The sequence below is a fragment of the Ammodytes marinus genome, assembly GCF_949987685.1.
Source record: "Ammodytes marinus genome assembly, chromosome: 19".
NCBI classification, from domain to species: Eukaryota; Metazoa; Chordata; class Actinopteri; order Uranoscopiformes; family Ammodytidae; genus Ammodytes; species Ammodytes marinus.
The window spans coordinates 5,793,200-5,806,079 of NC_137223.1; the positions used below are offsets into that span (position 1 = coordinate 5,793,200).

Here is a 12,880-nt window from a genome sequence, read left to right on the forward strand (position 1 = left end):
GTTCTGAGAATTTCAGAAACTGCTGATCTACTGGGATTTTCACTCTAAACCATCTGTAGGGCTTACAGAGAATGGCCCGAAAAAGAAAAAATACCCAGTGAGCTGGGTGAGTTAGTATGGACGTAAAATGCCTTGTTGAAGTCAGAGGTCAGTGGGGGATGGGCATACTGGTTCGAGATGATAGAAAGGCAACGGTAACTCAAATAACCACTCGTTACAACCAGGGTATGCAGAATACCATCTCTGAACGCAAAACACGACCAACTTTGAAGCAGATGGGCTACAGCAGCAGAAGACCCGACCAGGTGCTACTCATGTCAGCTAAAAACAAGAAACTGAGGCTACAATTCTGACAGCATCACCAATATTGGACAATAGAAGATTGAAAAATAATGCCTGGTTTGATGAGTCTCGATTTCAGTTGCGACATTCAGATGGCAGGTTCAGAATTTGGCGTAAACAACATGAAAGTATGGATCCATCCTGCCGCGCACCATCAACCATGCCACGTTCAAAGTCACCTAAATCCCCTTTCTTCCCCATTCTGATGCTCGGTTTGACTTCAGTACATTGTCTTGACCACATCTAAATGCCTAAATTCATTAAATTGCTGCCATGTGATTGGCTGATAAGCTTTTTGTTTTTATAAGCCATTGAACAGGTGTACCTAAAAAAGTGGCCGGTGAGTGTATGCTTTTGGTTTTGGGATATTGGTTGGATGATAAATGTGGGTTTGACACCATTCTGGGATAGTATATATACTAACCTGTATATCAAGGTATTACTGTTCATTTTGTTTGTAAGATATTGTATGCATGTAAATCCTTATGGTGGAAGCATAAACAAATGTAATAAAAATAATTTTACAAAAAAAAAATAGAAAGCCTCTGACCTGCTGGGCGAGCTCTTTGGTGGGCAACACAGCCAGAGCCCTGACTTCACACACCACCCGCTGCATCAGCACCTAATACAAGACAACAATATCTTTCTGTTTTTCCTTATTCATAAATTCACGTGCAGTAAGGCCTCTACATTCTGGATGATTAGTTGCGCTTGTGGGCAGCTCACCTGTATAACTGGTATGACAAATGCTAGAGTCTTGCCACTGCCTGTCGGCGCAGACACACAAATATCTCTGGGCTTGTAGCCGCCTCGGCCAATCAGCAGCCCCTGCTGTGCGCTCTCCAAGATGGCCGGGATGACCTCCGCTTGTACTGGAAGAAAAATCACAGCATTGTTCAAAAGTTGTATATCTCAAGTGGATTCTCAAAACTACTTGTATTAAAAGGTGCAGTGTGTAGAATTTATTGTCATTTTTCAGAACAGACTTGGTAGAAATGTAACATACTGTATTATTCATAAGTATGTTTTAATTAGTATATAATCGCTATAAAAAAAGGTGCTTAGAATGAGCCTTTTATATCTACATAAGAGCGGGGCTTGCCACCATGGAGGCCGCCATTTTGCACTGCCAGGATTTTACAGTAGCACAGAAAGGACAAACTTAATGGATATATGCATTTTATAAAGTGGGTGTCCTGGGGAAATGCACCTGTTGGAAGACCAAGAAGAAGTACTATAGTGGAGAACGGGGTAAAATGTCACACGGGTTGGTTGTCACAATCGTTATATCTCGGAACCAGAAGGCGCTGTCTGTGAAATTTTGGTATGTAAATATCCAGAATTGGGATCAGAGGTCACCTACATAGTCTTCCTTGGAGTTAGACTGCTGAAGTGAGTGAGACGACTGTTTGTGTTTTTCATGTCAAATTGAAAATATTTAGCTCCTCAGTTTTTTTCTTCTAGGCTTTTACACAATGGGTTTATAACAAAACACTTGTTACCCATAAAAAGTGTGAAGGGTAAACTATAGTTTAGATTGTGGTTAGCAAGCTAATTAGTTGTCAGATTGTTGTTGGCCTTGATGCTAGCAAGAAATTCAAGTTGGGGTTGGTCGTCAAATTTTTTGGGGGGTTGGTTGTCACATGTTATCCAAAGGCTGCAGCCAGAAAAGGAACCCAATAACGAAATAAATTGTCAAGCTGTATCCTCACTGACACCCCAGAGAAGGAGAGAATAGAGCAGGAAAAGGCAGCTAGCATGCAAAAGAAAAAAGGGCAACAAAATCAAAACAACCCAGTGCATCCCAAACTAGACCAGCTGCCAAGGCTACAGTAAGTTATGTAGGCCTATTTGTCAACTTGACAATGCAATTAAACTTTCAAATTTAGTTCTGCTTTCTTGCCTTCTTTTTAAGATTATTCCCATTAAGATAATATTGTGACAAACAACCCCATAGTGTGTGACAATCGACCCCTTGATGGGGTTGGTTGTCACAATGTGTAAGGGTGTCTTTGATGATTAATTTCTTCTTTATTACAATGAGATAGAAGAAGTGAGGGGTACACATTTCAAGCCAACACCTCAAGCTTCAATTTAATGTAGGAATGAATATTGAAAGATGTTTAGGTGGTGAGCAATTCTCACTAGAGTAAAAAGTGTGCCTACTTACCCCGTTCTCCCCTAGTATAAATAACTAAATACATGATCTTCACCTCATCACTTGATATTGTGGAACAACTTGAGGCAGTGGTGGATGATGCCATCTATAGTGAACAGCTTCTTGTCCTTGAAGGCCACCGTAACTTCAGTTATTATTCGAAAGCGGAAGGGTTCCCCAGGGAGGGTTGGCTTCTAGAACTTGCCAATGGTAAAAGGGGGATCAGGCATTCTATTCCCCCAGAATTTTTAAAAAGGGTAGATGTAATTTCCTGTTTTATAGTGCCTTTTAACATGTATTTTGGGGCGACTGTGGCTCAGGTGGTTAAGCGGGTTGGCCAACGATCCAAGGGTTGGCGGTTCAATCCCCGCCCGGCCACCTGTGTCATGGTTGTTGTGTCCTTGGGCAAGACACTTCACCCACCTTGCCTTGTGTGAATGTGTATGATTGCTGTATGTTTGAGGTGGTGTTCGGAGGGGCCGTTGGCGCTGAATGGCAGCCACGCTTCCGTCAGTCTGCCCCAGGGCAGCTGTGGCTACTCTCGTAGTTTACCACCACCGGTATGACTGTGTGAACGAATTGAACCAGGAACCCTGTAAAGCGTCTTTGAGTGCCTAGGCAATAAAGCGCTATATAAAACCTATCAATTATTATTATTATTATGTATTATCCGGCCATAGTAAAAAACTCAAAAGTGTATATTTTGTAATTTCATCCTAAGGAAGTTGTATGCCCTAGTAGTAGTCTGACAACATTGTCTTTTTGAAGAAATTAATAAGCTCAAAGTAATGAAATTGATATGACTAATTAATAACCATTCATTCTTTAACTAAACTTGAGGATACCTTTATGCTTGCATTCAAATGCAAATTCTGTTAAATTACTTTCTGTTATTTAATCAATTAGGAGATGACAACTGTACTCAAGAGTGGATTCTCCAATAAATTACATATTCATCTTCCAATCGTTTATTTTTAAAATGAGTGAAACATATTTGACAAAAAGCATGAGTCTGACTCGCTGCTATTCTTTAGGGAAAACTTCACCCCTTTACACAAACCTTTAGCTTTTTGGCCGTCCTGCCTGGCTCTCGTTCAGCCTTCTCTCCCTCTCCTCAATCCCTATCTGTTTTCTTCTGTCATCCCGTCTGTGCATTTTACATTTTTTTATTAATAAAGGTAAGAAATACGGGAGATTTACAGTAAGATATTTAAACGCGAGAACGATAAAATATGGGAGAATCCCAGTGTTGACTGGTATGCTAGATGCCACTAAATATTCAGATATTACACACTATACCTTTAAGGCCACGTTGAGGGTTGTTGATTTTTTTTTTTTTATGACAAATGCTGTGATATTATGTAAATTTAAGTTGTAATTTTATGAAGAAAAATAAAACATATTACAGATAACCTAAACGATGGTAAGAGCAGAGCAGACCAATGTCAGCATCCTTGTCACCCACTGTTTGTCTCAGCCTGAAACTAAGGCCTTTTCTCATAATATAACAACTTTATTCTCATAATACTACGACTTTATATCCCTAATACTCCATGGTAGAAAACAACAATAACTCCTTACGTTTAGTTTTTATAAATCCCCCTACACCCAAACAACACACAAAAGCAAAACATATAGAGGAAATGACACTGATTACACCGACTGAAAGCAACTGATTTACTAACATAATACTCTTTCTAATCCTGTAGAATTTAGAATTGAGTCCCTAGTCCATCCTGTGTCCTTACCTGGAAATAGCTGTTGAATACCATTATTTTGTAATTTCTTGACGAGCGGAGCAGAAAGTCCTGTGAGGTCAGAGATGGGGACCAGGTTGCCTTTAATGTCTCTGTGAATCACATCAGGCTGAGCCAGCCACTGAGGCAGCACTCTGTGTACCTGTCACACACAGACACACATATACAGACGCACACATACACACTAGTGTTATTTTTGGCGGCCTGTTCAGGGGTTGACAGACACTAAGGTTTCAAATGCACTTGCCCATAGGGCAAGTACAGGTAATGTTTTACTTGCCCGAATGTTGTGTTCACTTGCCCAAAAAACAAACAAAAAAACTGTTAAACAATGATATATACAGTATAGGCTAATTAAATTATACATTTTAGCGAACCGTATCTCTTAAATGCAAACACTGCTTACTAGTCTCATCCTGACCACATAAAACCAACAACAATTCATATGAGCCTAGATATCATGACATCACACATACAGCCAAGAGCTTGGTCCTGCTGCAGCATCGTGAAAGGGCCTCTTTTTGCCATGCACCTGGCCCAGGGGCTCAGAAAACTCAGTCTAGCTCAGAGTCAAGCTTCCACAGAAAAATGTTACTTATTTAAAACGGTCACATTGTGCCAAAAAGTGATCGTGTGCCATAAAATGATTAAAGTCCACCATGTTAAAGCTATTGCCCAGTTACACTGTAAGTAGGGAGGGGGATCATTAATTTCTATTCATATTGATACCATTATAAAGACTCCACAATACAAATCTTTATCGATACTTTTCTATTATTTTGTTAAAAGAGAACTGGTATTATTGCTTTAGTTGCTTATAAGATGAGCAGAGCTAAGGATAGGACTTTAAGCAGGTCATAATTCCATATTTAGGCCTACTATTTAGTTTATATTGCTGGGAAAACAAGTTTTTTACCCAAACTGTAGGCTATTATTCAAGCTTCTCGCGAAAAACTCTAATTTCTTATTTTCTTGATGTTACATTTGAACACATCATGATGTCATTTTATTGACCTTTGCCTAATAATCATTTTACTGAGCTGACCTGAACACATCACATTTGAACCGTTTGCGATTTTTTTTAGCTAACTAGGTTTTATCCTGCAGATTTTAATATGGATTAAAAACTATCAGATTTTTTAACTGCGGGACTTGCTACAGAGACTCTCGTTTGTTGATCACCGCTGCATTGAATGAATGATGGGACGGTGCCGAGCTCGTCTGCAGCGGCAGCGGCTCAGCAGACAAGAGTTTTTTTTTTTTTTTGGGAGACGGAGCAGGTTGAAGGAGTTTCTTCAAGACAGTCGAAGGTAGAACACTTTTACAGTCCATGATGCGGACCAGTGATGGAATAATACACTGAAGTAGGCCTAATTAGATGAAGATGACCCAACTCGATATTTAAAATTAGCCTACATAATGTGACCTAGCCTACTGGACTCCATAGCGGTATCGATAAGTTCAAACGTTATTGATTTCTGGGTTTTGAATATAGCGGAACCAGGTCCGTAGCATAGAGCCGGCTTTCGGAACGTAGACAGCGAAACTGCGCGCACACAGGCTGTGTGTGTGTGAGAGATCGAGTGCGAAAGAGCGAGCGTGATGCTGCTGGCTGCCGCGCAGCTGCTCAATTGCAAATATAGCCGATCTATTTTGTGTGAGTTAGCGGGATTTTTATTTTTTTTTGCAGACTGTAAAACACATGAATACATAGCCTAGACTACTGACAAACCCTCTAAAATCCACTTGCCCGTTCAGGAAACCAAAAAGCAATCTCCACTTGCCCGAACATTATTTTCAGTTGCCCCGGGCAAGCGGGCAACCGTTAGTGTCAACCACTGCTGTTTTAAGTTTAGTTTTAGTCCAGTCTTTGTGTCAAATTGTCATTTTAGTTTTTATTAGTCTTAGTCACGTTTAAACTCTTTTTAGTCTAGTCAAGTTTCAGTTGACTAAAAGTCTTGAGCTTTTTAGTCTTCTCTTAGTCAGAATTATCTGGGACTATTTTCGTCTAGTCTTAGCAAAAGCTGATGACATTTAAAGGCCAGGACATACCAGTCCGACTACCCGAAAATGGTGACTGCCAATCCAGGAAGCTCCAGTCTTCCCGTCGCGGCCGAAAAAGTGCAAAGAACACACCAAACCGACTGTTGCCTTTCCGTACGCTGTGCGCTTGCGCGGGACGTAATGTCTCCATAACAGCAGGCGGCGATAATCTGTATTGTGGCCGGAAAAAATACGGAAGCCAGAAATGATGGGACGGCTCTCTAGTCCATAAACATAGATAGAAATACGTATTTATATTTATGGACCATAAAGAGCACCATTTTTAGCAGAGAGTGTCAAGCATGGTGTCGAGCAGTCAACAAGGGTTGATGCATGCGAGTACTAGCTGAACGAAACAAACAAACACATTAAAACGATGGCTAACTGTCGTTAGCTGTTTGTGCTACCCGCCTCACTTCCGGGCTTCACTGATTCGCTAGACCTCCACAAATCAAATTGCTCCAACTGAAAGACTGTCCGCCGCCGATTGAACATGTTCAATCGGCTCAAAAGAAGCCCGACGACATCAACTACGACCGATTTCACGGCACACACCAAACAGATCCGTGTCTCCGTCCCCTCGAAACTCTATGACGGCGATAATCGGGACGGTGTGTCCTGGCCTTAAGTCTAGTCTTAGTCAATGACATTTGTATTTTAGTCTTTTTAGTAATGCAATTATACCTAGTTAATATAGTACAATTACCTAATATAGTACAGACAAAATCAAAATGTTCTTCAAGTCCCCCAATTCACAAGTCAAACAAGGTTATCTTAGCTTATTATATTATTTTTCCTTATAGACTCAAGAATACATGCAATTCCAGACACGGAAGATGCTCTGATTTAATTTACAATCATATTTATTTGAGCTACCAAACATGTAAGAATGCCGGATTCCTCAACCTGAACAGCAGTCTGGTGGAACTCAGACAGCTTCTCTTTGTGTTTCAAAATCTCCTGTCTAATGACATACGTTTATATAAAATAAATAGGCCTAAATAAAATAGCTTCAAATGACAATGCCAGAAAAAATTGACATTACATTCAAGTTTAATTAAGAGAAACAAGGTTCTTGAATGCTAGAGCTACAATAACATAATTACAAAGTGCAAATAAAACGTTTGTGTATGACTTGTATTGCTTGTAAACTGAAGTCAGATTTTGTATTACAAGATATAACACAAATGGTTTGAACCATGCGATTGGAAGCACAGACTGCATACAGTGGAATTTGTTGACAGAACTTATTACATGGCACTTCCTATCCTATCTAAATCACGGCATTCTACAGGTCTGTTATTTCCAGCAAGACAGACAGCTGTCAAGGGTATAATGACCGTTGCTAAGGACCTACGTCATAGTTTTAATGGATAGACGTCCACAAACAGGGCTACTACTACTTCAGAAAACAATGGAATACTTTTTCAACATGACTTTGCATCAAGCCCCAACCTCAGCGATTTTTACCGGCATCCAATAAGGAAGTGACCTACAACTGTAGTAACCAGAAAGTGCCACTGGGGGTGGCGCCAAGACGAGCAGTTTTTCTTTGACTCACTTGTTAGATAGGCCGTTTTCAAAGTCTTGTTAAACCTATTTACAGCCTGGGCCACAAAACCATTTTAGTCTGTATGTTTAGGTCATATCTCCATGACAACACTGAGGGGGGTGATTTTTTTTGGCCCACGCTAGTTTTTATTCTTTTAGACAAGCCGGCCACTAGGTGGCGATACATCCGTGTTTGGGGCTATAACTCCCACAATGAACATACCAGTCAAAAACTTTATATCCACAGATTGACTGAAGTCTGCTGCATCAAGCGATCATTGTACCTTCTGGACCAGTTTGTTTTCAAATCCTCCCAGAACTGTGAATCCAGTTGGAGCAGACGTTTTCTCCGTGGTTAGCTCTGGTGTGTGGTTCACTGTCTCTGCTTCCTCTCCTGTGTCCTCTAGTCCATCTCTTACACCCACACTGTTGCCTGCCAGACCTGCAACTGAACTTTCTGAAAGACACAGACATATCTATTAACACCGTTTGATGTTTATGATGAATAGTGTCCTATTTTAGCTCCATATTCATTCAGATTCAGGGATTCATTTTTACAAGTCTAAAGGCCAGGACACACCGGCCCGATAATCGCCGTCGTAGAGTCGGGAGGGGGCGGGGACACGAATCTGTTTGGTGTGTGCCGTGAAATCGGTCGTCGTAGATGTCGTCGGGCAGTCTTTCAGTTGGAGCAATTTGATTTGTGGAGGGCTAGCGAATCAGTGAAGCCCGGAAGTGAGGCGGGTAGCACAAACAGCTAACAACAGTTAGCCATCGTTTTAATGTGTTTGTTTGTTTCGTTCAGCTAGTACTCACATGCATCAACCCTTGTTGACTGCTCGACACCATGCTCGACACTCTCTGCTAAAAATGGTGCTCTTTATGGTCCATAAATATAAATACGTATTTCTATCTATGTTTATGGTCTAGAGAGCCGTCCCATCATTTCTGGCTTCCGTATTTTTTCGGGCCACAATACAGATTAGCGCTGCCTGCTGTTATGGAGACATTACGTCCCGCGCAAGCGCACAGCGTACGGAAAGTCAGCAGTCGGTTTGGTGTGTTCTTTGCACTTTTTCGGCCGCGACGGGAAGACTGGAGCTCCCTGAATCGGCAGTCTCCATTTTCGGGTAGTCGGACTGGTGTGTCCTGGCCTTAATGAACATTCTCCTCTTCACTAGTCATACAACAGGTCTGGACCACTCATAGCTTTGGATTACAGGCCGATAGTTTTATTTATAAATAATAGATACTATAGTAGTATACAAGTTTCATTTTCTTCTATGTTTGTCTGCGACTTAAATATTTGATTAGTGTATAAATGTAAATCATTTGGTTTATTTGGAAATAGATGTTTACGTTTTATAGCTGCTGAATTGGTATAAGAGAGTTATACGCAGTTGAAGGGTGGAATTATTAAGCTTTGGCTAGTAGGGGAGAGTGGCCTAAGTTGTGCATTTTGGAAGTTGTGCCACCCCTTGTTTCTAGAAAACCGTGGAAGAAATTGGAAATGTGACCACATATTTAAGAAGAGCCATCCATTTGACTAATCCTGTAAAGAAGGGAGACACAAGGAATAATATATAAGCACATTTAAGCTCAAAAAACTGTGTTTTGCCTTTCAAAGTAAAATTTCCCTGATCAAGGTTTTTTGATTATTGTGTCTGAACAATTATAGACAAGTTTGAAAACATTTGACACATGTTTTAGTGCTTTGGTATGCTACATTTTGAGTCTATACAGTTAGCACGATGTCAGCCCTAAATTGCTTCATCATGCTTATTATCCAAATTTCTGGGATTGGGGTGATTTGTGCCAAAGGGCCTGGGTGAGTTATAAGTAAGTAAGTAAGTAAGTAAAATTTATTTATAAAAGCACATTTATGACAGTTTGCACTGTCCAAAGTGCTGTACATAGTGCATTCAGTAGGTAAACAATGAAGGTAAAATAACAATAACCTAAATAAAAGACGTAAAGCCCATACATCCACATAAACACAGATAGTAGTGCGGAGGTAAGATAGTTAATGGGGAGGAAACACCAGGGTGTACATATGGGTTTTAAGCCTTGATTTAAAAGGCAGAAATGTAGGGGAATCACATTTGTCAGGTGGCAGTTGGTTCCACAAGCACAGAGCAACTAGTGCAAAGTACATTTCTGAGAGTTGTGCCAGTGGCATGGCTGTATACGCTGGTCACCAAAAGAAAGTGATTGTCTACAGTAGCTCAGAAGAGAGTGACATCTCAATTCCACTTAGCGACACCACTGATGAGAGTTCAGATGGCCAGAAAGATGATGATGGTGACTTTGTCATTGTGAGCTTTGCAGGTAAAATCATTAGATCTGCTAGGCCTTGTTTAAGAAAATTGTCCTTCAATCTTTGTCAACTATTTACTTTAAATACACCTTAAATAAGTGATTGTCTAATGGATTTGTCTTGCATTACAGTTTATGAGATATATCAATGGCATAATTCACCCCATGGTATTCTCTCCAACCGCACAACTTACACCACACAGGGGGCAAGTTGTGCATCAAGACAACTTTTTTTCCAAAAGCTATATTTCTTCAACAGTTTATTCCAGATCCAAAGTTTTTATTGCCAGGGATGCACAACACCCTGAAATATATGTACATATTTGAGTTGGAGACTTTACTGTCAAGGCCTGACTTTAAAGTCACTTTGAGTGAAAAGTTGCACAACTTAGGCCACTCTCCCCTATATTGTTAAATGACACAAATTATCTGAAGAACCTTCCTATGAGCCATGTCAAAGTCAATCTGTTTTTTTTTAGTGCTTCTTGCTCATACAAATGATGATATGCAGCATTTCCCACAGAAAAGTTGTTTGCCATGGTAGCAAGTATCTCGCCGCCCAGAAGAAGGGATGGAGCGATATGACCTAACATTTATATTTCTGTACTTTATTTTTCATGTTTTGGATGGTGACGTTAATAAATCATAATATTACTTTTCTATGTATCCTGTATTTTAGTACCGTGGCCTATCTCCTTATGTAAATACATGTAATTTGTTGATAATATAACAGGTAAATGGTAAGTATCCTTTTCCAACAGAGACATGGTAGAGTTTCATGCATTCTTAACACCAAAGATCCTGATATTAACCGTAGGCTAAACAACAAACTTCACTATGCTTGTGATGGTGGAGGGGTAAAGTGGTGGGCAGCCATGCCTGGAATACACTGATATGATAACATACAAGATACAAGAACAAGTACCTGACTGATCCTCCTTTTTCTTCCGTTTCTCATTGGCACTCTTCTTCTTGGTCTGCTTCTCTTGTGCAGACTCAAGCTGCTTTTCAGAGTCATTAAAAGGAACTGCTTCTACTTCTGCCTTCCTCTTCTTGTGTTGTAGAGGCTCTGGACTGCTCTGCCTGGCCTCAGCTTTCCTTTTCTTTTTCTTTCTGGCACTTGGCTGTTCTTCAGGCGGACATTGTCTCTGTTCAGTCAAACTCTGTCTCTGCTTGTCTTTGGCCTTCTGCTTCAGTTTGGCCAGCAGTGCCTGAGAACGAGACTCCTTAGAGAAGCTGCCGTCCTCCTCCTCTCCAAGATACCTGGGAGCCAACATGGACCAGAATGCAATGCGTCACATATTGGGCCATCCAATCACAACAGCTTTAATTTTTTTTTAATTATTTTGTAAATTGTTCATTAATATTTTCTATTTCAGAATTCTGAACTTGTTCTAGTGCTTGTTTTTATTCTCCCTTTGGACTTCAAGACAGAAGAACACTGACAGGTCTTTATAAGTCATGTTCCAAAAAGCTAAGAAAAGGTACATTTCATGTTCCCAAGTTAAGGAGGAAAACATATAATAATGTAAATCCATTTGTTTAATTCGGCTCGCGTCACAATAAATCAACACTGATGTGTGTCGGCACAAAGCCTTCTTCAGAGCGTTAGGGTTACAGTCTTTATAGTTTAAGCTTTTGGATGCAATATACTGAGTGTCAGTGTGGGGGAAGCTATTTGTAAGCATAGCTTTGCAAACTACCAATGACTTCACACTGACTGAAGAAGTTAAACTCGAGCAAAGCTTCCCTAGAGAGATATCTAGTTTTTACCATATATGTTTGTAGTTTCACTGGTTAACTACACAAAAAATGGCAAAAAAAAAAATGTAATGCTAGTATGGCTTTCCGAACACAGCCGTAGAACACTACTACACAACACACGTGTCTCTGATATCAAGACTTTTTTAATTTTGCCATTTGGTGTGAACAGTTTCAAGCTTATTATGTTAGAAGCCACATCAATGTTTGACAGTATGGCTCAAATAGGTCACCAACGTTGTATGGAAAAGTATAGTAAGCAAGCCTACCTGTTCACCAGAAACAGAGACATTTCAACGACCACACGTAACGCCCCAAGGACAATATAAACACTGAATATTATTAACTCGGTCCAGATTTGCAAAAAGCTATATTTATTTTAAGAAGTGGAAACTTCTACTGAACTACAAAATCCACCACTTTCACGTGTTTTTCGATTTTCCCATGTTGTGTACGGCGCGGTTTGATGACATCGTCTTCTTCTTCTTCTTCTTTTGGTGTAGTGGCGGGTTGCAACCATAACTTTCTTGGTGCATACCGCCACCAACTGTACCGGAGTATGTAACAAAACCGTATTTATGTTTTCAGATAAATAGATAAGTGGATAGGAGAAAGAAAAAGGTGGGTGGGTGTGTGTGTGTGTGGGGGGGGGGGGGGGGGGTAGCCTATATAAATACTAAATTATTTTAAATATTCGATCACTGCTTTCTGTGTAGCCTAGGTGTTACACCCTCCCCTGCTGTTCCCAGTATGCCACCCACTCTTCCTGCTCTCTGCACCCTACCAGCCAGCCTCATTCTCTCCCCCAAGTACCTCTCAGGCCCTGTTTCCACCTGGGATTATGATGTGATTTTGGGTGGCCAGCTCTCAGTCCGTGTGTTCACTAGTCTTTTTACATGTGACCTTAGTTAGAGCTGTATTCATGTGATCAGATGACATAAATCAGATGTTA

General features: G+C 40.5%; 1 protein-coding gene across 2 annotated transcripts in view; it reads right to left on the bottom strand.

Moving 5' to 3' along the window:
- ddx51 (DEAD (Asp-Glu-Ala-Asp) box polypeptide 51) overlaps positions 1–12,378 on the bottom strand; it is a 36,940-nt gene extending 24,562 nt beyond the window's left edge. For both annotated transcript variants that reach the window (XM_080048182.1, XM_080048183.1), the window contains exons 1-6: positions 12,198–12,378; positions 11,093–11,430; positions 8,136–8,308; positions 4,249–4,399; positions 1,069–1,214; positions 893–964 (exon numbers count right to left, since the gene is read on the bottom strand). In XM_080048182.1, coding sequence (XP_079904308.1) covers positions 893–964; positions 1,069–1,214; positions 4,249–4,399; positions 8,136–8,308; positions 11,093–11,430; positions 12,198–12,220 — 903 coding nt within the window. In that variant the 5' untranslated portion in view covers positions 12,221–12,378. The remainder of the gene's footprint in view (positions 1–892; positions 965–1,068; positions 1,215–4,248; positions 4,400–8,135; positions 8,309–11,092; positions 11,431–12,197) is intronic.
- Between the last annotated feature and the right edge of the window lie 502 nt (positions 12,379–12,880).